The sequence below is a fragment of the Rhinichthys klamathensis genome, unplaced genomic scaffold, assembly GCF_029890125.1.
Source record: "Rhinichthys klamathensis goyatoka isolate OS25496 unplaced genomic scaffold, OSU_Roscu_1.1 h1tg000001l_1, whole genome shotgun sequence".
Classification (NCBI taxonomy): Eukaryota; Metazoa; Chordata; class Actinopteri; order Cypriniformes; family Leuciscidae; genus Rhinichthys; species Rhinichthys klamathensis.
Window position 1 is genome coordinate 1,377,064 of NW_026606555.1, and position 24,904 is coordinate 1,401,967.

The following is a 24,904-nucleotide window of genomic DNA, read 5'->3' on the forward strand; positions in this document are numbered from 1 at the left end:
AAGCTTTCAAAGTGAGGAATTTTTCTGAAACCTCTTCAATAGGCTCGAAGGGAGCCAGAGCCAGACCCTCAAGTACAATGGCTAAATCCCAAGCCGGTGCTCTAGAGTGCAGTGCAGGTCTCAACCTCAATGTACCACGGAGAAAACGAGTAATCAGAGGATCTCTCCCAAAAGAAGTACCCCCCAGAGGGGTATGATAGGCCGAAATAGCCGCCACATAAACTTTTAAGGTGGAAGGAGATAATCCAGCAGAGAAACGGTCTTGCAGAAAATCGAGAACTGAACCAACAGGGCAGTTAACAGGATCTAACTGACGCTCACCACACCAGGTGGAGAATAATTTCCATTTCAGTGCATACAGTCTTCTCGTGGAAGGAGCTCTGGAATGGAGAATGTCTCAACGACCTCAGTCGAGAGACTGGATTCTATGAGCCTGGCCCCCTCAGAGGCCAGGCCCACAGTTTCCACAACTCCGGTCGAGGGTGAAATATCGTGCCCCCTGCCTGGGACAGCAGGTCCCTCCTGAACGGAATCTCCATGGGAGAGCCGTCCAGAAGAGACAAAGTCCGAGAACCAAACTCGAGTCGGCCAGTATGGGGCTACTAGTAGCAGATGAGCCCCTTCCCGGCGAACCCTCTCCAGAACCTCCGGGAGCATAGATATCGGGGGAAATGCGTACAGGTGCAGCCTCGGCCACACCTGCACCATCGCATCCAGTCCGAGAAGAGCTGGCTGCGTGAGGGGGAACCATATAGAGCAATGCGTTGTACAAACGATGTGAAAGGTCGACTTGACTTTAGTTAGACCAAAGTTCTCCCTAAGAAGCTCCACCACCTCGGGGTGAAGTCTCCAATCCCCTGGGCCTCAGCCCCTGCCTCAACAGGATATCTGCTCTGATATACGAGACCATCAGTGTGTTGTCCGCCATTCGCCGAGCAACCACTCATGATCGCCCCCACTTGTGAGGGAAGCATCCGTCGATAGCAATATGCGTCGACAAGAAGCCCCCAACACTGGGCCTGGGCGAGGAACCAAGGTTCTTCCACATGACCGAAGCACGAAGGCATAGCCGCGTGACCTTGATCATGCGAAAACGTATTTCCCCTCGGAGAAAACCCCTTGGTCCTGAGCCACCACTGCAGGGGTCTCATGAACAGAAGGCCAAAAGTAATACGTTGGACGCAACTGCCATGAGACCCACCCGTCTGAAACTGTTTCACAGTGAGTGACTGGCCTAGATATACCCCATTACGGCTGTAAGAATTGCTACACCCAGAAAAGTGGTCCACAGAGCACACTCTTCTTGGCGTTGAGAGGCAACCCCAACATCCTTAATGAGACAGAACGACATCTCGATGCCGAACTGCCATAAACTCAGATTGAGCTAGGAGCAACCAATCATTGATGTAGTATAATACGCGAATGCCCTGGAGTCTCAGAAGAGCCAGAGCTGCATCCACGCATACTGTAAAGGTGTGGGGTAATAAACCTAGGCCGAATGGAAGAACCCGATAATGGTATGCTTCGCCCCCGAAAGCAAACCTCGGGAACCTCCCTCATCCTCTTTCGGAAACAATGAAGTAATGGCTGTCTGCTGGAAGGAGGAACCCCTTCTACAGCTCCTTTTGCAGAAGTGACAGTACTTCCTGCTCCATAACCAAAGCCTGCTCGGGGTCCACCAATGAGAGGAGGGACCCCTAGAAATCTGGGCGAACGAGAACCGCTGAAACCCTTTTCTATAGTGTGCAGGACCCACTGAGAAATATGTGGCAGTAGTTTCCACGCTGCCAGAAATTTACTAGGGGAACCAGTCTCTCAAGACTGGCCTCTGGATTTGTTTGAACAGTCACTACGGCGCCCTGAAGCGGCGAACCGGCAGGGAACAACCGAACTGACCATTCTACGACCCTCCTCGGAGGATCGTATGGGGATGCTGACACCTCGGTGCCCTGAACGGCGAACCGGCAGGGAACAACCGAACTGGCAGCGCTGCAACCCTCCTCAAAGAGTTGCACCCCAGAGGAAAAACGATTTCTCAAAACCGTCCCTTGGTTGAACAGTCACTACGGTGCCCTGAAGCGGCGAACCGGCAGGGAACAACCGAACTGACCGCTCTACGATCCTCCTCGGAGGATCGTATGGGGACGCTGACACCTCGGTGCCCTGAACGGCGAACCGGCAGGGAACAACCGAACTGGCAGCGCTGCGACCCTCCTCAGAGAGTCGCACCCCAGAGGTCGCCGAGGAGAAACGATTTCTCAAAACCGTCCCTGCCCCGGAGGAGCCCTCAGAAGCCTGATAGCCTCGTTTTCTTGCGACAGGACTTCTTGTCTAAGCTTTATTAGAGATGATGACAGTCCTCAGATCTTGCCTACCTCTAACTAGCTTAGTTCCTACGACCCTCCTCGGTTTATTTCTTAGTTTTCTTGAAAGCGGAGCGTCCAGAAGAACAGACATAATTATATCTTTATTTTCCTTTATCTTTATATCAGAAAAAACTTATATATATATACATATATATCACTCTGCGGCCACCAGCAGGAAACAACCGAACTGGCAGCGCTGCGACCCTCCTCAGAGAGTCGCCCCTCACATTCATCCATGTCCTTATATACTCTACCCACCAGCGCTGCCTAATAAAAATGTATTCATTATTAAGATGGCTGGTGGGTAACGTCGGGGTTAATAACGATAACGCCGACTCGGGAGAGAGAAAGCTCGCAAGCGTCTCTTTAACCCGAGGCAATGTCATACTATGATACTTAATACCCAAACATTACTATAGTCAGACATCTGGGGATTAAACACATAAAATACAAACCGGTTTATTCCACAATCTCGACACCTCAGTGTGGAGATAGGGAAAAACCACAGTCCCCGACGAGGAGGCTGAGATACAGAGTTTTCCTGTTTTAAGATACAGTTCATCTAACAAACTCTTCTTTGTTTTCAATCTCATAATGTTCAACTGGCCAGTAAATATTTAACTGGCAACAGCACTAGATAAAACCTTCTTTTTTTCTTTAAAAAAGCTCCTCTTTATTCAACAGAGTTATGAGCTGGAAAATTTATTCACTGAAAACTCAAACATCTGCCTTTTTATAAAGATTTGTATTTGTTTTGTTCTCTTTCTTATTAAACAAAACACTAACGATACCAATTCCTCGGAACTGGAAATCGCAGCACACTAGATCTGGCATGTGAAAGCTGAGAAAGGGCGGAGCCCGTCCCAACCCCCGCTGTCAGATCCGTTTTCGAACCCCGAAATACGAGCCGTCTCCGAGCCTCGGCAACAGAGAGACCCGCTCGGGGAACGCGAACCGAAACGTCCTCCCCGAAGAACGCCCGGCGGGAGCGGAGCGTCCTCACGGACAGCTTCTCGCAATGCACAGTCAGATCCCTCGAGAAATGACTGTTGCATGCTCCACTCCCAAACAGCAACAAAAAGCTGATGTGTGTCCCCACCCGTGATGTAACGAGGGCAGGGAACAACACAACGTCTATAATATTGCTTTGCTCGCCATAATGATAGATAGTGATATATATATTGGGCTTGACAAACAACAATAAATAGACAAGGACAGAATCACAGAGAGCGCTTGCCGAAGACAACAGAAGCTGTCGCGGTCTGTTTTCAAGGGTGCTTTATAGTTTCCTGGTCTATGACGTCACCCATGACGTATCGGGCTTCCATTGGACTGATTTTACACGTGCTTCATGACGCAATCACGCAGAGCGTTCCCACCGCGTCTCAAACGCAGCTCGAAGTTCCCTTGAAAGGGAACTGACAGGTGTTTAAATACAACAGGAACTGTACCTTGAGAAACATTGTCGAAACATTTGGAAAGCGTTGTTTTCTGTTTTATCTGTGAAAGAGTGTATGCTCTTAAATCCAAAACCATTTAGCGAATATCATTCTAACAATTTACTAGTGTGTAACAACAGATAACAAACTGTCTAAAATGATATCTTCACTCATGTACCATTGACAATACAAATCTGATATAAGATTCTGCACTATACGTATATCACAGCATACAGTATATCATGCACAGACTTCAGATAGCATGTTTTCATAGCATGACTGGATTTTTCACAAAAGCTTGCATTTAAAGAAATAAAGCCAGAGCTCGGTGTCGCTCACAGGCCCGGTCCACGAGACGGTGTACGACTTCTGGAGGATGATCTGGCAGGAGCAGTCGGCCTGTATCGTCATGGTAACCAACCTAGTGGAGGTGGGCCGGGTATGTCACTATACTGCCTGCTGAGGGGCCGTCCCGTGTGTGTGTGTGCTCTGTGATGTGACCTGAAGGCCCCAGCCTGCACAAACCCTTTTGGAGAGTGAGCCAGGACTAGTAATCGAGAACATCTGCTCAAAGTGATGCTCTCAAAGCCTGTCAGTATCAGGTCATAATTCAGCCCAAAATCAATAGACAGAAAACACTCATTTTTGGCACTTCTCAAAGGGTTGATGCATGTGTATGAACGTATCTATTTTGTATATTTTTGCATGTTGTGGATGTTTTGTTAAATGATATCATCATGAAATGATGTTAACACTTTCAATAAGGTTTACTACATTAGTTAACATGAACTAAGAATGATCAATACTTCTGGAGCATTTATTCATCTTAGTTAATATTCATTTCAACAATTACTGATACATTATGAAAATCAAATGTTGTATTTGCAACATGAACAAACAATGAACGGCTGTATTTTGATCAACTAACATTAACAAAGATGAATAAATACTGTAACAAATGTATTGCTCATTGTTAGTTCATGTTAATACATTAATGAACCTTATTGTAAAGTGTTACCGAAATGATTTCACAGCAGTCTTTGGCCCGGTTTCACACACAGGGTTTAGATTAAGCCAGGATTAGGCTTTGGTTCAATTAGGACATTCACGTGGCTTTATAAACGTGCCTTAGAAAAACACATTATCTGTGTGCACCTTCAGACTAAACAATGACACTGACATAAGAGATGCTTTCAGTTAAAACAGCATGAGTTTTAATCTCGATCTAGGCTTAAGCCTTGTCTGTGAAACAACTGGGGGTTTATGTAAAAAAAAAAGAAAAGAAAAATGAAGCAAATGATCATAGGACTGAACATCTCCAAGCGGGATATAAGCGATGAACAACTGGGACTGCTGTGAATCAAGATGCTTCTGTATTGCTTTGCGTCGATCAATATGGTCACTGTAGTTAAGACATTTACTAATGTAAGTGTGTTAAATGAATGTGCAACAGGTTGTGTTAGTGCATGTGATTTGCAGACGGTATCTTTCTGTCCTGTATCTTGCGTTTGATTGGTCTCGTCCTCCTGTAGGTGAAATGCTATAAGTACTGGCCGGATGATGCTGAAGTGTACGGAGATTTCAAGGTGACATTTGTGGAGGTGGAGCCGCTTGCAGAATACGTTGTCAGGACTTTTACTCTGGAGAGGGTGAGGCTGGTTTGGCGATGTTTAAACCTTCAGTCTTAGATGGCGAGCGTTACTGATACTCTGGAGGAAATGTTTCATGTACGCCGGATACAGCAGCCCCACAAAGCATGTGGACACTTTTGAGCTCACGATTATAAATGTGTGCCTTCATTAGATTAAGTGTGTGTGTGTGTGTGTGTGTGTGTGTGTGTGTGTGTGTGTGTGTGTGTGTGTGTGTGTGTGTGTCAAATGCTGCTGGATCTTTTCTCTTCACTAACGCCACTTTTCTACATCATGTTTGAAGTCTGGATGTGTTTGAATCCGCTGATGATCTGTAAAGGACGTGTGAACTCACACTACAAGTTCACACAGGAGGAGAGAATCACATAAAAGTGGGCATGAAATGTGAACAATTGTTTTTTACTTCATTGTAATGGTACAAAACTTGGTGAAGGTTTTGGCACTAGCTGTGTGAACACAAAAATCATGGACAGAAAGGTTATATATAATCCTGAAAAAAACAGTCACACTTGTATTGTTCGTGGTCAAAAATGAGCGCATTGGAAATTAATGGGAGACGAATTTCATCTAGTGAATCATTTGTTACTGAGCCTAAACAAATTCTTACTTAAAGCTCATTTTTCGAAAAACCTCAAATTTGGAGCACAGCTTGATTAGATTTATGGCTTTGATTTTCTCACAGTTTTAGAGTAAAGCGTATAAAAATGTAATGGTATATGGTTGAATATACCATTGATGGTATTTTTGTGCATTTTTCATAAAAATAAATAAATCATTTAAAGTTCCCTTTTTTTTACTATTTTCGCTCCAGCAATAATCTGCCAACTGTCGTCTTCGAAAATAGACCAAAGTAAAGTCTGTGCTCTAAAGCATTACAGATTCATGACCGTTTAAGATGAAACATGTCATTTTCAGGTCTATGCTCAAAAAGTGAACAAATGGATTATAATAACTACTGCATAAATCCCCTATAAATACTAAATATTAAATAAAAAACATCATCGAACTAAAATATAGTACAATCATTTCATTGAAATAAGAAATGTTGGGTTAAACTCATCTGCATTGAGGAGTGCCACACCTCGACACCCAATCCGAGTCGCTGCCCTACAGTTTTTATTTTTTGATAATCCGTTAGGCTTGGATGTACGTCACAATACGGAAGAAAAGATTTGTCTCTACTTGCATTTCATCTCAACTTTAACACCATGATCCTATAACCACAAACATCCACACCAGACAGTCTTCATCTTCAACACTGCATCTGTTGATATGGCAGAAAGGCTTTGCTTGTACATCTCTCTTTACACTTGCCTCGATATATTGTCATTAGTGTGACTGAAGTGTCCAGATACTTTTTGGGGCCAGTGGAATTACTGAATGACGATATCTGAATATAATCTTTTCACAGAGGGGTTTTAACGAGGTGCGAGAGGTGAAGCAGTTCCATTTCACCGGCTGGCCCGATCATGGGGTCCCGTACCACGCCACAGGACTGCTGTCGTTCATCCGCCGAGTGAAGATGTCCAACCCTCCCACCGCCGGGCCCATCGTGGTCCACTGCAGGTACTGACCCCTGGAGCTCACGGGAACATCCTTGGCCAACGGTCATGTGCACTAAATGACGGTGGTGTGTGAATAGAAGCTAAATTAAAGGTGAACTAAGTAACTTTTTTACCTTAACCGAACAGCTTTGGAGTCATTGTAATGTTTATATTACTGATTTCGTGTTGAATGGTGGTCGTCTCGCACCCCCCTGGTGCCTGTGAGCCGCAAAACCACCCTTGCAACTTTGGGCCGGCGGGTTAGGAAGTATCGTGTGAAATCAGGTCTCGCGAGGTAACAAATTGCTTTACGGCAAAAAACAGATCTGATAAAATGAGCATCAAACAGAAATAACCCGGCGCCGTATACATGTGGTGTTGGGCGCGCGCAGCTCTTAAAGGGGCCACGCCTTATTTCCACTCGTTACAGCGTCCATCCTACTGAACAGGTACCGGTGTACAGGGGGAGGGGATCCGGCCGTGAGTGCGAGCCATCTCTGCGTGAGTGCTATTCACGACAGTACAAGTGCTCCACAGCGACTCTAGGGGTCGCTGTTTGACAAAAACGGAATTCCTACTTAGTGCTGCTTTAATAAAAAAATGGGCTTGGGAAGCCATAGTGTGAAACGTGTTCTGTCAAAAATACCAGCCTTTAACAGCTATCATGTGTAAAAGTGGCTAACCAAACGTCATAATGAGTTCTAGTTTGCAGAATTGGTGATATTTTAATGAACACTACAGCACCAGCAGAGGCGGATCCACAGTTTGACAGTTTCTCTCCTCTTCTACACATGGTTGCGCTTGTCGGCTCGTCTCTCTGCTGGGATGTAGAACCAGTCCTGTGTTGTAGAGGAGAATGCATTGTCATTGGTTAATGACATCATTTCCTGTTCGCACCACAGCTCATCAGCATGTGCGAGGGGTCTTGTGGTCGGTTCTGTCCCTTTGTCCCACTCACACACACATCGACCAGCGTCCACATCTGACACTGTTGGCCAGTCGCTGCAGCTCTGATGACTCTTTCTGCCAGATGTGAGAAATGGGCCCAAAACCATTTTACCATTTTGCATTACCACGTTGCCTGCCGTTCTTGCCCCAAGAACAGGATGTGGTCTCGTCTGCATTGCTGCCTGCAAAAAAACAAAAAAAAAACAATCCCATGATGCAGCTTTCTTTTCCTTTCAACTTGTTACCAGTGTTTGATTGCTACTGTCTTTGTTCTCATGGCATTCTGTGTGCATTCAGTCAAACGGCAAAACAGCAGTGCTGTGATTAGACCATTGCTGCGGTGCATTAGTCCTTACAGTTTAGTGTTGTCAAAAGCACATAAAGTCCATACTGAAACTGTACAAATGTGAGAATACCATCCTGATAGACGGCTGATTACACACACACACACACACACACACACACACATCAGTTTTTTGTGCTCTGAAGAGCGTTGTGGTTTTTGCTGTTGTATCAAAATCAGTACTAATAGTTACTGGTATTTTGGTAACAGCACTACTACAATATAAATAATCTTTATAAATTTTTCCATGAAATATATGTGTAAGAAATACTTTGTCACAAAGAAAATGAAGTAGGCCTAATCTAACCTAATCTAGACTGTATTTCACATTTATGAGGTTGGATACACATTGTTGTATTGCATTATATTTTGATCAAAAACATGTCTCTGATGTTGAAAGAGTTTTGCATTTATAACACAGCGAGCCGCTGCTCTCACACACACACACACACACACTCTTCCTCACGTCTCTCTGCTGCTTGTTTGATCAGTGTGAGACGGCTGATGGTTGTCTCCTCTGTTGTGTCAGTGCGGGAGCCGGGCGGACAGGATGTTACATCGTGATTGACATCATGCTGGACATGGCAGAGAGAGAGGGGGTGGTGGACATCTACAACTGCGTCAAAGCCCTGCGCTCCAGGCGAATCAACATGGTTCAGACCGAGGTATGTGGCCCTGAAGCGCAAGCAGTGATACCACACCGCTATTATTCTCTCCCCATTTTATGTGCTTTTAGGATGCCACTAGTTATAAGAGTTGATATAATTAAATATAAGAAATAAAACTGACTTGAGAAACCTTCCCTGTAAGCTAAAAGTTTGGAATTGCCGTATGTTTATCTCAAAGCATCGGCCTCGTTCCAGTACCTGAACATGCGTATCACCTGGCCTCTATAGAGCAGCTGGATGAAGCATGAAACTGCAGTCTTGACCACTGAGGGCCACTGTTGCATTTCTGCAGTGTTTACCCCAAAAACTGATGCCTTTCATAGTGTGGGCTGCTGCTGTATGTAGTTCAGATTTATTTTTTAAAAACCGGTATCAATTTCTTATGACTTCCTATGATAAGCAAGCATAACTACATCAAAGAAAGTGCTGGAATATTTCAGTTCTCATCTTGTTTTATTTCAGACCTTAATAAAAACACAAAACATTGATGAGTCAAACAAGTTCTGTAGCTTTACAAAAGGAATATGCTACAACTTCTGTAAAAATGAATAAATAAAATATAAAAAAATAAAGTGTGCTCCTGTTTTACAGCTTTTCGATGATGTTCACGTCGCGTAATCACATCACTTCATAACGTTCCCATGGCAACAAGGGGAAACGGCTGCTCTCGTGTGAAGCAAACTTTTTTGCAACGAAAATGCGAGGATTATGAAATCATGCAAGCCCCGCATATTTTGCACGGAAATCGACAATTATCAAGTATTTGAAAAAATGCCCCCGCATAAATATGCCGACTTTGGCTGATTATGCACTGAATCATGCAATCGCATAATCGCGTTTTTCTGGAGGGACTGATATATATATATATATCTATATAAAGGCTTTAAGTACAGGTATTTTTTTTAAATGGGCTATATGCACGCATAACTTCCGCGTTTGATTCAAGGATGCTCTTGCGTTTCCGGTTGGGGAGATTTAAAGCGGAGGAAAACCGAGGAAAACGGGATTATGGCAGAGTCTTCGAAATTTACTGTCCTCTCGTCTTTGAAACGAAACTTTAATACGTTTAGATGTAATTTTATATATAGTTATGTTTATTTAATATAATAAACAAAGAAGCATAAACAAAATGAGGGGTGTCTGTTTTGTCTGTTTTTGTGACTAACGTTTCTTTAGTATAGCAATAGAGTATAAAAACCAATATAAATTCTCGGTATAGCATTGGACTCTACGATCGGCGGAAGTAATCCAGCATCCTTAGACCTTCACCGGAAATATCGCCGTGCATAGAGCCCATTGCTTTATGCAAATGTTGCAATTTTGCTACACTGGGACTCACTCGTTACTCCATCTTCTACATGCTAATTAAACCAATATGGTTGTTGCCCTAAAAATAGTGACAAAAAGTGATTTCCAGCATTTGAAAATGGACATCCTCTCCCTTTATTTAAATATTATTAACGGTTTATTTAGAGATTATGTACAGTAAGCATATTGTGTAGCTGTACTTGGACTCGATTGTTTTATTTTTGCGATAATAACGCAATGAAACATGACAAATTGTGTGACATAATTTTAGGACAGGCTGTCATACAAATAAATTATGAACACATGCGAAAACAAGAGCACGCCAAACAAATATTAATAATTGATTATGTTTTAGTCAATGTATGTTTTTTCCTGTCAGCTTTTTGGTTGTCTATGCCTTATTTCTTTGCATAGAGATATTTAACCTGTAGCTGGCTCTCATAATCTCCATAATCCCTCTGGCTCTCAGGAGCAGTACATCTTCATCCACGATGCCATCCTGGAGGCGTGTCTGTGTGGCGAGACGGCGATTCCCGTGTGCGAGTTTAAAGCCGCATACTACGACATGATCCGCATCGATTCCCAGAGCAATTCCTCTCACCTCAAAGACGAGTTCCAGGTACATACGAATGCTGTTTTTTATTATTTACTGCAGTGCTTCTGTACTGGCTGTACTTTTACAAGAGGAGACCCAACATTCATACAAAAATCAGTATTACTATGAACTGCATTCGCTCCAACAATATGCAGCATTATTTAGTGTTTGATTTCTAAACACCTCTTGAATATGGCTGATTTCATGTTCTGGGCAGTCAGAGGAGCACAAAATACATACAAGTATATATGGTTGTATATTTTTAATCTTGTGCGGTTTTGTGATTAACTTTGAGATTGAGAGCATGTCATGCAACCTGTCTATGTTGGCATCCGGCTCATTTGACTAGATTCCCCAAATGGCAGATGAGTCTGTGCCAAAATCCCATAGAGTTTGTTGGACACACGGCCTTTGACTTTAACAACAAAAGCTCAGAATTGGCCTCACTTGCGGTGAAAAGTCCCCTTCAGACTTGTGATCGTGATGTGTCCACTATGTCTTGTCCAGACGCTGAACTCAGTGACCCCTCAGCCTCAGCCTGAAGACTGCAGCATTGCACTCCTTCCCCGAAATCACGACAAGAACCGCTTCATGGACAACCTCCCGCCCGACCGCTGCCTGCCCTTCCTCATCACCATCGACGGAGAGAGCAGTAATTACATCAACGCAGCGCTCATGGATGTAAGTCTTCCAGAGACCTCGCTGTCTCTCTTCTCCTCGTCTCCTTTACGTTAGACACACGCTCTGTTCCAAAACCCAGCGAGCCGCCGACGGAGGCCAGCCAACAGGCACCCAGACAGCAACATACACTCTAAAAAATAATACACTAAATCTACTCAATAAAATTGTGGCAACAGATTACAAGCAATATTGTAAATCAAATTCAACAAAAAAGAACTGAGTTAGAATTAATCAAATTAATTCCTTAAAAGTCAACCATTTAAAATTTAAACAAAGATACCTGAATAACAGACAGACATCAGAGATGAATTAAGAACTCTTTATTTTTTATTGCCAACATCGAAGACACCAGATGATAACAAGCAGAATCACTGAAGGAAAGAGAGAAACAAGAACCACAAGTGACTTCCAGCCACAGCCTTAGATGAATCAACTGAAAAGACATTATATCTCTCTTATTACAACCCAGATAGACTTTATTTCTGTTATTCGTCTACAGTTCTTTTTGGGAATTAACAGGTTTAGATGTTGATGTTTTATTGAAAATGTTTGTTCACCATTATGGTGATCGGTGTTTCATTTAGTTGGTCAGATTGACTCTTGGCTTTTTATGTGAGTCTGTGGTTTTTGTAACAGTGTTTTGCTGAAGCACATCATTTGTTGCAAATGATTGACTGATGTCATAAATTATCAAAAGATGTTATTTGATATTAACAGTTTTTCAGTTGCAATATTTTGTTGGGACAGATCAGACATTCTGAATTTTTCTATTTGTAAATACACTGTGTGGTTTTTTTTTTTAAATACAGTCTGTCTTAAAACTACAGTGTATTTAAAAATAAAAATTCAGAATGTCTGATCATGTTTATGGCTTTCTTTGCAACAAATGATTTGCTTTAGCGAAACACTGCTACAAAAACCACAAACTCGCATAAAAAGCCAAGAGTCAATCTGCACAACTAAAGCAAACACTGATCACCATAATGGTGAACACACATTTTCAATAAAACATCAACATCAAAACCTCTGTTAATTCTCAATAAGAGCTTCTGTTGATGAATGACAGAAATAACGTTAGTCTGGTTGTAATAAGAGAGATTTAATGTATCTTCAGTTGATTTCATTTCAAGTCACTTGAAGTTCTTGTGTTTCTCTTTTCTTCATTGATTCTGCTCGTTATCATCTGGTTACCATCTAAATTGTACTTAATTTTTTGTGTGCTATTTACAGTTACTCATTTTAAATGGTTGACTTTTAAGGACTTAATTTGATTAATTCTAACTCAAATCTTATTTGTTGGATTTTATTAATAATATTGCATTGCCACAATTTTATTGAGTGGATATAGTGTATTATTTTTACGGTGTAGTGTCGGCCCACACTGTGTTGCTGTCTGGGTAGGCAGCTAAAATTTGCCGCCTTCTAAGATGCCTAGTTTTAGTACACATTGCTTTTATCGGATCAGCCAGTTCAGTTAAAAAAATGGTGGATGAGGTGCATGTATATGCATGCATTTCTTCTAGTACTTAAAAACGCCTCAATAACAGTTCAGCGTAAGTATAGTTAATTGTTTTATCCCAGTATCTGTGCTGTGGATTCTTAATGCTAATTAAAGTGCTGCGCTGTTGGCTTAGCGACATGCTAATCGAACTCTATGATTGTGCGCTACTTGACAGCGACATCGCTCAGTGGATTTTGGAACGGAGCTACAGAAAGCTAGAGACAAATCCAGGTGGCAAGTCCGTTGAGTTGGACAGATGTTAGCGTGAGCCACTTTACAACCTATTCCAGTTGCTCTCTTATGAGCGATCAGCGATACGATTATTTGTCTTGAATTAAGAAAGCTTTCAATTTTGTAGCGTCATTAATGAATTCTTCTTGATGGCTGTATGTGGTCCTAAATTGAATATTCCTTTATTTGGGTTTCCAAAAATAATAGTCCAATTTGTTTTGGTAACCTTATTGGCAAGGGCGAGGTAAGTGTAACTGTGAATCTCTTGCTTTAATTCTGTCATTTATTAAAAGACAAGTTGACTCAAATTCCAAACGTTCTGTCATCATTTCTCACCCGCAAGTCATTTTAAAACCTGGATGTTTCCTTTCTTTCTTTCTTTCTTTCATATTCCTTCTTTCTTTCTTTCTTTCTTTCTTTCTTTCTTTCTTTCTTTCTTTCTTTCTTTCTTTCTTTCTTTCTTTCTGTGGAACACAAATGGAGATGTTTAGCACAGTGTTTCCTTCATACAACAGAAGTAGTCGTTCATACCACACACACTTGTTCACACTCAAGACGACATGTTTGAATTGAACACGAGCACAAATGAGACTTGAGATAGAAACCTGTTCTCGGTGCACGAGTCGGATGAACTGCTGCTGCGTGATTTCATTATATCCTGCCCACAGATTCTTCAGAATCTCTCCGTTTGTCTTCCATGGAAGAAAGAAGGTCAGACAGGTCTGGAATGACATGAGGGCGAGTTTCTGATCTGAGAATGCATTTGTTCAGTATTTAGATTGGTATGCATCCATCTCCTAGTGGTTCATGTGTCATGGCAGTGAAGCAACGAATCCGCTCGTGTCTGTCTAATGTAGAGCACCGTCTTTCAATGTGCATCCGAGAACGACATGTTCATTCAGAGGCGTCTTCACAGCCGATGACCTTTGACCCTGGGAGATGGTGGTCTGACAGCCAGAATCAGCTAGTTTGACAGCTGAGCTCAAAAAGTTGTGATTTTAGAGGGTCATTTTAAATCGCTTCCTCGTACGCTTCACAAACTCTTGGACTTTTTTTAACCAAGCCGTCAGAAGAATACCAGGTAATTTCTGATTCAGTTCTGCCTCTGTTAGACTGGATTTGTTTCGTGGCTTTAGTGGTATGTCAGCACTTTCCATTCAACCTCTCTATATTGGGTTTGCTACAGCATGCTAAGGAAAATGAATGCATTTAATAACGTACAGAGATGTACATTTATCACACTGACACATCTACACACACACACACACACATATGAACCGACAAAGGTTTACATCATTCTCTCATTTCCGAACGCTCACTGTGGCCCTTGCATGATCATACACATTCACACGTCGGCCATCCTGAGAAGAGCTCCATGTTTGTCTTGTTTGTGTGTAAGTGTCACAAAGCAGAGTAAGTGTTTGCAGGAAGCACATTGTGGTGGAAGTCACTTGAAGTTCTTGTGTTTCTCTTTTCTTCATTGATTCTGCTCGTTATCATCTGGTTACCATCTAAATTGTACTTCATTTTTTGTGTGCTATTTACAGTTACTCATTTTAAACGGTTGACTTTTAAGGACTTGATTTGATTATTTCAAACTCAAATCTTATTTGTTGCATTTTATTAATAAGATTGCTTGTAATCTCTTGCCACAATTTTAGGATGGATAAAGTGTATCTATATCTGTCACTGTGGCGCTTGCATGATCATACACATTCACACGTCGCCATCCTGAGAAGAGCTCCATCTTTGTGTTGTTCGTGTGTAAGTGTCTCAAAGCAGAGTAAGAGTTTGCAGGAAGTACATTGTTCTCTATGTCGTGCAGAGCTACAGGCAGCCGGCCGCGTTCATCGTGACCCAGCATCCACTACCCAACACCGTCAAGGACTTCTGGAGGCTGGTGTATGATTATGGATGCACCTCCATCGTCATGCTGAACGAGATCGATTTGGCTCAGGTGAGATTCAAGCTGAAGTGTCGTTCAAATTTTGCATGATGTGCAATGTTCATTTATAGTCCCCTGTAGTCAATAATTTGATCACTTAAGCCTCATCTTTGATCACCAAAATGACATATTTAAAAGTTTTTTTTTATTATTTAAAAAAATGTCTTCATGCCTAAAAATATCTTGAATGTAACTCGACACCCTTGCCTCATTTAGTATGCGCGGTTCTATGAATATGCAAATGAGCCCCGCCTCCACTCACTCACTCAGCTCAGAGATCCACTGGTTGACGATCACACGTTGATCTGATTGGTTACAAGGTCGTGTGTGACGTCAGAAACACCAGCGATTTCACACCGTGTTTTTGAGACTGTCTTTGGTTCACTGCAGTTTTAAGCTGAAAATACTCAGCAATGCTGTCGACTTTTTACAACTTTAAAAGCTGGATTTTCACCACAGGGGAACTTTAAAGAGGACCTATTATGTTTTTTTTTATTTTTTTTTTTTTTTACATAATTTCAACTGTCTTTAGTGTGTAATGTTGCTGTTTGAGCATGAAAAAAAAGCCCCTTTAAAGGGAGTTATTCTCTATATAAAGGGGCGGGCCTGGTTGAGTTAGTTAGTGGTGTGTTAAACTGGCGGTTATGGTAAGAGGCGGGACATTTCCCAAACACACTCGAAGCGCTCGACCAATCACACACACTGATCCAGCCAACCAATCAGAGCACAGTGTGCTTTTCAGAAGGAGGGGCTTCATAGAGACAGGAAGTAAACAGAGCGTTACTGACAGACTGGGAAGAGAGGAGCCGCAACAATGGAGAATATGAGGAAATAATCAACATTCAAGCAGGAAAACCTGTTCTAGTAGAGCCTGAAACAACATCAAGACTGTAAAAGGGCACAATAGGTGACTGTAGTGTAAAAAGACTACTGTGTTTGATGAGAGTGTAATGTGTGTGTACAGGGTTGTCCTCAGTACTGGCCGGAGGAGGGAATGCTGAGATACGGGCCTGTACAGGTGGACTGCATATCCAGCTCGATGGACTGCGACGTCATTAGTCGTCTCTTCAGGATATGCAACCTGACCAGAGTGAGTTTTTCACACATCTCTGAAGCTTTCACACATCTCTGAAGCTTTCACACATCTGTGAAAACCACAAAGCGCAGAGCCGCACATCTGTCTTGGTTAGACTTGCATCATTATATGTGACCCAGGACCACAAAACCAGTCACAAGGGTCAATTTCTTTTAATTGAGATATATACATCATCTGAAAGCTGAATAAATAAGCTTTCCATACCGATATATGGTTTGTTAGGATAGGACAATATTTGGTAAAACAAATATTTCAAATTTTCAATATTTTGAAAATCTGGAATCTGAGGGTGCAAAAAAATTCGAAACATTGAGAAAATCGCCTTTAAAGTTGTCCATTTATGTTCTCGATTGTGCTGCATTCACTCACAAAAATAAATGTTTTATATATTTACGGTTGGGAATTTACAAAATATCTTCATGGAACATGATCTTTACTTAATATCCTAATGATTTTTGGCATAAAAGAAAAATCGATAATTTTGACCCATTCAATGTACTGTTGGTTATTGCCACAAATAAACCCCTGCGACTTGTGACTGGTTTTGTGGTCAAGGGTCACATATTGACGTGTGTGTGTGTGTCAAGCCTCAGGAAGGTTACCTGATGGTCCGTCAGTTCCAGTACCTGGGATGGGCGGGGCATAGGGAAGTCCCCGCCTCCAAGCGCTCGTTCCTCAAACTGATCCTCCAGGTGGACAAATGGCAGGAGGAGTGTGAGGAAGGCGACGGACGCACTATTATACACTGCCTGTGAGTATAGATGACCAGCTGTCAATCACAACACAGGCACATTACAGTTTGTCATGGTCATGGTATCAAATCTTCAAAATGCTTTGATTATTAGTTAAAATAATTAGTACCTACAGTATTGCCATGAACAGACAGAAAGTCTGCTCATAATTTACACTAATGTCTTGTCATCAGTATCTCCTGATATAATTCCACTGATATCAGATTTACCCACACTAAACATCACATGAAGAACAAACTATGACTGGTGCTTTCTCTTTTATCAAGCACTTTTACTGTTTCAAAGAAGCTTTACAGGAAAAAAAGTTCAAGTAATAAAGACTTAAATTCTTTACCATACTTTTTTAAAAGAGCACTTATTACAGAAATAACATACTTACAAAGAATATGTTTGCACGTGAATTAAAGGTTAAATGTTTCCGGACACTTAATTGCATATTAATTGGAATTAAATGAAAATGTTTTATATTAAATGTAATTAGCTGAACTTATGAGTGCTTTTTGACCCACTTTATATGAGCACAACTGTATATGCAATTTCATAAGGTCTTGCTTTTATGTGAACTAAAATATACTTTAATGTCAATTTCTATGGACACTTGCATATATTTTTAATTATGAAGTAGCAATTTAGTACATTTTAAATATATTAACTTTAAATGTAATATCGAATCACACATTAGAGTTAAAATGTATTATAAGTACATGTGCTTTAGTATGTTAGTCTACACATGAAGCAACTTTAATTTGATATTATTACAGTTTTTAAAAGATGTCAAGAAACACAGTCGTGAAAGTGTCTCTTGAAGTGCACTTAAGTGGCCTTTTATTTCATTAATATGATATTATCAGCAAGTACAGTTTTTTAAATACTCTGTCCTGATTTGAAGCACACTCTTGTTCTCACGAGGAACCCCATAAGGTGACTATAAAGATCCTGTATTGCTCTCGAGCGGCTTTCTCCGTGAGAATATCTGTGAGGAGGAAGTCTTTGCAGTACGGGGAAATCATCTGACGTGTGTGTGTGTGTGTGTGTGTGTGTGTAGGAATGGAGGCGGCCGCAGTGGGATGTTCTGTGCCATCAGTATTGTGTGTGAGATGATAAAGCGGCAGAATGTTGTTGACGTCTTTCATGCGGTGAAGAGTCTGAGGAACAGCAAGCCCAACATGGTGGACAGCCCGGTATGAACAAACACTACACTAACACACACAGACACTCACACTCACTAGTGTCAGCAGGATGAGGAAGTCACTGAAGGCTACACCTTATTTAAAGGTGACATACAGAACTTACCCGTGCTACACGTAGTTACTATAGTAATAACAGTAAATGATGTATAATTACAAGCAAGTAACCCAAACCGGTTACACTTTATTTGAAGGTGTCATTGTTACAGTGTAATTATACATTTAGGTACTGGGTATTAATAAGTAACTACATGTACGTACTATAGGGTTAGGGTAGGACACGGTTTGGTAACACTTTATTTTACGGTGTCCGTGATACAGAGTAATTACTTAATTAATTACTTAGTAGTAGACGTTGTAATAACATGTAACAAAATGTAATTAACATGTAACTAAGTTATTGAACAGCCTGTACTTACAGATTGTAATTACATTCATGTAACAGGCCGAGTCGATTACATACATGTTACACACTTGGTACAGTGTAATTATATTATATTATAATAATTTATTAATTTATTATATAAGTATATTATAAGAAAGTACTTTGTATTACACAACGTAACAAGTACTTAAATATGTTACTAAGGTGTGAAAAAAGCCTGCAGTTACACATATGTAACATAAAATAAAGTGCATCAAGGTTGTACTTAAGTGCTCTTCATGTGTATCTACACACCTTATCCATCTGAATTAACCCACTAGTTCACAGCTTAAATACATGCAGGAGCTTCTTAATTATATTACATTTACAGAATATTACACAGGTATAAGCTACGTAAAATAAAGTGTATCAAGATTGTACTTAAGTGCACTTCATGTGAATCTACAAACCTTATCCATATGTACTTTAGTTTGAATTAGGCCTAACTCCCTCGTTCACAGCTTAAATACATGCGGTAGCTTCCTAATTACATTACAATTACATAATATTACACAGGGATAAGCTACCATTTACCATTCATGTGTATAAGATATGTAGATACACAAGCTACCTACATGTAATGTAATTAAGAAGCCACCGCCTGTATTTAAGCTGTGAACTAGTGGGTTCATTCAGATGGATAAGGTGTGTAGATACACATGAAGAGCACTTAAGTACAACCTTGATGCACTTTATTTTATGCTACATACGTGTAACAGTCTACAGAAGGTACAAAATGACTGACCGTGTGTAACTGCAGGCTTTTCTCACACCTTAGTAACATATTTAAAGGGATACTCCACCCAAAAATGAAAATTCTGTCATCATTTACTCACCCTCAAGTTGTTGCACACCTGTATGAGTTTCTTTCTTCTGCTGAACACAAAGGAAGATATTTTGAAGAACGACTGGAACTGGCACCATTGATTACCATAGTATATATTTTTTTCTACTATGGAAGTCAACGGTGCTAACAACTGTTTGGTTCCAATCGTTCTTCAAATTATCTTCCTTTGTGTTCAGCAGAAGAAAGCAACTCATACAGGTGTGCAACAACTTGAGGGTGAGTAAATCATGACAGAATTTTCATTTTTGGGTGGAGTATCCCTTTAAGTACCTGTTACATTGAGTAGTACAAAGTACTTTCTTATATAATTACATTGTACCAAGTGTGTAACACGTATGTAACCGACTCGACCTATTACATGTGTGTAATTACAATCTGTAAGTACAGGCTGTTCCATAACTTAGTTACATGTTAATTATATTTTGTTACATGTTATTACAACGTCTACTACTAAGTAATTAATTAATTGATTACTCTGTATCACGGACACCGTAAAACAAAGTGTTACCCTCACGCCTTATTTGTGTAATTACACTGTAACAACATCGTCTTAAAATAAAGTGTAAGCTCATTGTATTTTCTGACAAGAATACCCCAGCATCTTTAAAACTAGATTTACATTTCCTTGAGAAGCGTTGTGCATGACAGTAATTGTGTGTGGCGGAGGAAAATAGACTGTGTTTAAGGCACATCCTCTGAAAAAACAGTCAATTTATTTCCTGGGATCAATGAAAATACTGATTAGGAAAAATACTCTTTTCAGCGTAATGCCTCATAACAAATGCTTTTTAACGAGATTTCACACTATAAATACAAATGTTCATAAACACTAACATGTAACATTGAAAATAAATGGAATATAACGTAAGCCTAACATCATTTATTTAAAAGCCCTCTCTCTTTTTTTCCTTTTTTTTTTAAAGAGAGAGAAAAAAATCTTACCTATTTGGTTCTTATATTTAATTAGTGATTGTATTCTCATTTATTTACAAACGGATGTTTTCATGTTAATTGTCCAGCGAGTTGATAAATGAAGAGTAGCTAGCGTTGAGCGAGAGACGTGTTGACGATAGGCTGTTGTGGCCTCGAGCGTTCACCACATCCTCTGTTTCTGTCATCGCTGAGGACTGTGCTCTGCTCTTCACAGGAGCAGTACCGCTTCTGCTACGACCTGGCCCTGGAGTACATCGAGACGTCCTAATGGAGACCGCCGTGGAAATGTCTGTGCATCCGTGTTGACTTTCATGGGATTCAAGTGCCGGCCCCCCCGGTCGAGTTCATGTTTGGTTTTGTTCTTTTTTTTACAGCCATTTGAAACACTAAGGCCGAGCTGTTGCATGCTGAAGACGCTCTTTATTTGCGTGTGTCTGTCACTGTTGCTGTTGATAACATGTGTAGCTGTACTCGTGTAGATGGACATTGCTTGACCGGAGAACACTGCGCTCCGCTCTAATGGCTGGCTTATTACGTTTCTTCTTTTCCTTTTTGGTAGCAGATGATGAGCATAAGCCAAAGACTTGTGTAAATATGTCTATAGGGATGAAGCACATTGTTTGTATTTATTGTTTACTTGCATTTTTGAAAGCTCAAAACAATCATTATCATTCCCTGTTTAGCCTAAGTTTTCACTGCAAACACTCTTTGTATGAGATGGATTTCAGTAGTGTTATTTTTTGTTGTATTTGAAAAATGTATTTTTCTTTTTTATTTGAAAGCTTTTACGTGTTTATAGTGATTTGTTTTACGTAACGGTTGTGATTTTGTTGGTTTTTCCGAGGAGATCTCCGAGAGGGACTCTGGAGAAAAGAGAAGAGCTCTATTTTTTCTGATGTTTTCACATTTGTATTGTGCTGGAAATGGAGAAGAAAAAAACGCAAACAATGAAGTGTATCATTAAAAATATATACAGTATTAGACTTTAGTGTATTTAGGATCAAAGCCAATTTAAGAAGAAAGTTGCAGCCAGTATTGATGCTGATCAGACATTTTATAGAAAACAAAACAACAACAACAAAATTCATCATGTGAAATAAGTTATGTATTTTTTGTCTGTAGTTGTTGGCTTTATGGCTGTAATACAATGTCAAAAAGTACAAATACTTTGAATAAAAAAAGGATATGTGAAATAATGTGTTTCATCTGATTTAAAATGAGTACGGTTGGAATGAATGTGGAGAATTTCCCGGTTTTGCAAACGCCACAGTATTGCTGTCACGGCTGAGGTGCTTCAGATCAAGCGCACGACGAAGGACTTTCATTTAAAACTGAGACCAGAAAACAAACAACCACAAATCACTGATAACAATACACTCACCTTAAAGATTATTAGGAACACCATACTAATACTGTGTTTGACCCCCTTTCGCCTTCAGAACTGCCTTAATTCTACGTGGCATTGATTCAACAAGGTGCTGAAAGCATTCTTTAGAAATGTTGGCCCATATTGATAGGATAGCATCTTGCAGTTGATGGAGATTTGTGGGATGCACATCCAGGGCACGAAGCTCCCGTTCCACCACATCCCAAAGATGCTCTATTGGGTTGAGATCTGTTGACTGTGGGGGCCATTTTAGTACAGTGAACTCATTGGGCCCTATTTTAACGATCTGAAACTCAAGTGTCAAAGCGTAAAGCGCAAGTAACTTTGTGGGCGGATCCCGGCGCTGTTGCTATGTTCCCGGCGGGATAAATGCCTCTTGCGCCTGGCGCAAATCTAAAAGGGGTTGGTCTGAAGTAGCTTCATTATTCATAGGTGTGGTTTGGGCGTAACGTGAAATAAACCAATCAGAGCGTCATCTCACATTCCCTTTAAGAGCAGGCACGCTTGTTCTAAAGCGGATTCCTATTATAACGGCGGATTTGCCAGGCGCGCGCCAGGAGCGGTTCACAGCCGAGGAGAGCAACGTTCTCGTCAGGGCCGTAAAACACAAATGTGTAAGCTACATGCTTTTATAATAAATTGTCTATCTATCTATCTATCTATCGTAATAATGTATGATTTGCAAAAATGAAAACTGCTGCTTAGATGAGAGAATCAACGTGTATGCGCGTTGTGCACACGCTACATTGATTATGGCCAAGCATGCGCCCTTAAAATAGCATAATGAACAACGCGGAACGCGCCACTGACTTTAAACTAGTTTTTTTCTGGTCAGTGGCGCAATTGTTTTATAGAACAGCAAAATAGCATGAGGGAAAGTTTGCGCCGGAACACGCCTCCTCTTTGCGCTGAACCGCCCCGGGGAGCGCAAGTGTATTTCTTGGTTAACCGACGTGTGTCTGTGGAGGGAAAAGTCCGCTTTGCGCGGGTGCAAAATAGGGCCCATTGTCATGTTCAAGAAACCAATTTGAAATGATTCGAGCTTTGTGACATGGTGCATTATCCTGCTGGAAGTAGCCATCAGAGGATGGGTACATGGTGGCCATAAAGGGATGCACATGGTCAGAAACAATGCTCAGGTAGGCCGTGGCATTTAAACGATGCCCAATTGGCACTAAGGGGCCTAAAGTGTGCCAAGAAAACATTCCCCACACCATTACACCACCACCACCAGCCTGCACAGTGGTAACAAGGCATGATGGATCCATGTTCTCATTCTGTTTACGCCAAATTCTGACTCTACCATCTGAATGTCTCAACAGAAATCGAGACTCATCAGACCAGGCAACATTTTTCCAGTCTTCAACTGTCCAATTTTGGTGAGCTCTTGCAAATTGTAGCCTCTTTTTCCTATTTGTAGTGGAGATGAGTGGTACCCGGTGGGGTCTTCTGCTGTTGTAGCCAATCCGCCTCAAGGTTGTGCGTGTTGTGGCTTCACAAATTCTTTGCTGCATACCTCGGTTGTAATGAGTGGTTATTTCAGTCAAAGTTGCTCTTCTATCAGCTTGAATCAGTCGGCCCATTCTCCTCTGACCTCTAGCATCAACAAGGCATTTTCGCCCACAGGACTGCCGCATACTGGATGTTTTTCCCTTTTCACACCATTCTTTGTAAACCCTAGAAATGGTTGTGCGTGAAAATCCCAGTAACTGAGCAGATTGTGAAGTACTCAGACCGGCCCGTCTGGCACCAACAACCATGCAACGCTCAAAATTGCTTAAATCACCTTTCTTTCCAATTCTGACATTCAGTTTGGAGTTCAGGAGATTGTCTTGACCAGGACCACACCCCTAAATGCATTGAAGCAACTGCCATGTGATTGGTTGATTAGATAATTGCATTAATGAGAAATTGAACAGGTGTTCCTAATAATCCTTTAGGTGAGTGTATATAATGCAAGACCACGGACAGGGAGAAACAGAGGGCTTAAATACACCGAGAACAGATCAGGGTAACCAGACACAGCTGGGGCAAATGAACTCAGGAACAGTAACCATAGTAACTAACCAGACACAGCTGGGGCAAATGAACTCAGTGACAGTAACCATAGTAACTAACCAGACACAGCTGGGGCAAATGAACTCAGTGACAGTAACCATAGTAACTAACCAGACACAGCTGAACCCAATGAACTCAGTGACAGTAACCATAGTATCTAACCAGATACGGCTGGGGCAAATGAACATAGTGACAGTAACCATAGTAACTAACCAGACACAGCTGAACCCAATGAACTCAGTGACAGTAACCATAGTAACTAACCAGACACAGCTGGGGCAAATGAACTCAGTGACAGTCACCGTAGTAACTAACTAGACACAGCTGAACCCAATGAACTCAGTGACAGTTACCATAGTAATTAACCAGACACAGCTGAACCCAATGAACTCAGTGACAGTAACCGTAGTAACTAACCAGACACAGCTGAACCCAATGAACTCAGTGACAGTAACCGTAGTAACTAACCAGACACAACTGGGGCAAATGAATACAGTGACAGTAACCATAGTAACTAACCAGACACAGCTGGGGTAAATTAACTCAGTGACAGTAACCATAGTAACTAACAAGACACAGCTGAATCCAATGAACTCAGTGACAGTAACCATAGTAACTAACCAGACAAAGCTGAACCAAATGAACTCAGTGACAGTAACCATAGTAACTAGCCAGGCACAGCTGGGGTAAATTAACTCAGTGACAGTAACCATAGTAACTAACAAGACACAGCTGAATCCAATGAACTCAGTGACAGTAACCATAGTAACTAACCAGACACAGCTGAACCCAATGAACTCAGTGACAGTAACCATAGTAACTAACCAGACACAGCTGAACCCAATGAACTCAGTGACAGTATCCATAGTAACTAACCAGACACAGCTGAACCCAATGAACTCAGTGACAGTAACCATAGTAACTAACCAGACACAGCTGAACCCAATGAACTCAGTGACAGTAACCATAATAACTAACCAGACACAGCTGAATCAAATGAAC

At 41.2% G+C, this 24,904-nt stretch overlaps 1 protein-coding gene across 14 annotated transcripts in view; it reads left to right on the forward strand.

Annotated features, from left to right (window-relative positions):
- ptprk (protein tyrosine phosphatase receptor type K) overlaps positions 1–21,653 on the forward strand; it is a 229,609-nt gene extending 207,956 nt beyond the window's left edge. For 12 of the 14 annotated variants that reach the window (XM_056233705.1, XM_056238174.1, XM_056238852.1 and 9 more), the window contains 11 exons: positions 4,147–4,244; positions 5,338–5,454; positions 6,866–7,020; positions 8,819–8,954; positions 10,735–10,884; positions 11,368–11,541; positions 15,099–15,230; positions 16,183–16,308; positions 16,902–17,065; positions 18,112–18,247; positions 20,672–21,653. In XM_056233705.1, the coding sequence (XP_056089680.1) occupies positions 4,147–4,244; positions 5,338–5,454; positions 6,866–7,020; positions 8,819–8,954; positions 10,735–10,884; positions 11,368–11,541; positions 15,099–15,230; positions 16,183–16,308; positions 16,902–17,065; positions 18,112–18,247; positions 20,672–20,725 (1,442 nt within the window). In that variant the 3' untranslated portion in view covers positions 20,726–21,653. The remainder of the gene's footprint in view (positions 1–4,146; positions 4,245–5,337; positions 5,455–6,865; positions 7,021–8,818; positions 8,955–10,734; positions 10,885–11,367; positions 11,542–15,098; positions 15,231–16,182; positions 16,309–16,901; positions 17,066–18,111; positions 18,248–20,671) is intronic. The other 2 variants (XM_056234489.1, XM_056239519.1) reach the window with 1 other exon arrangement.
- The last annotated feature ends 3,251 nt before the right edge of the window (positions 21,654–24,904 follow it).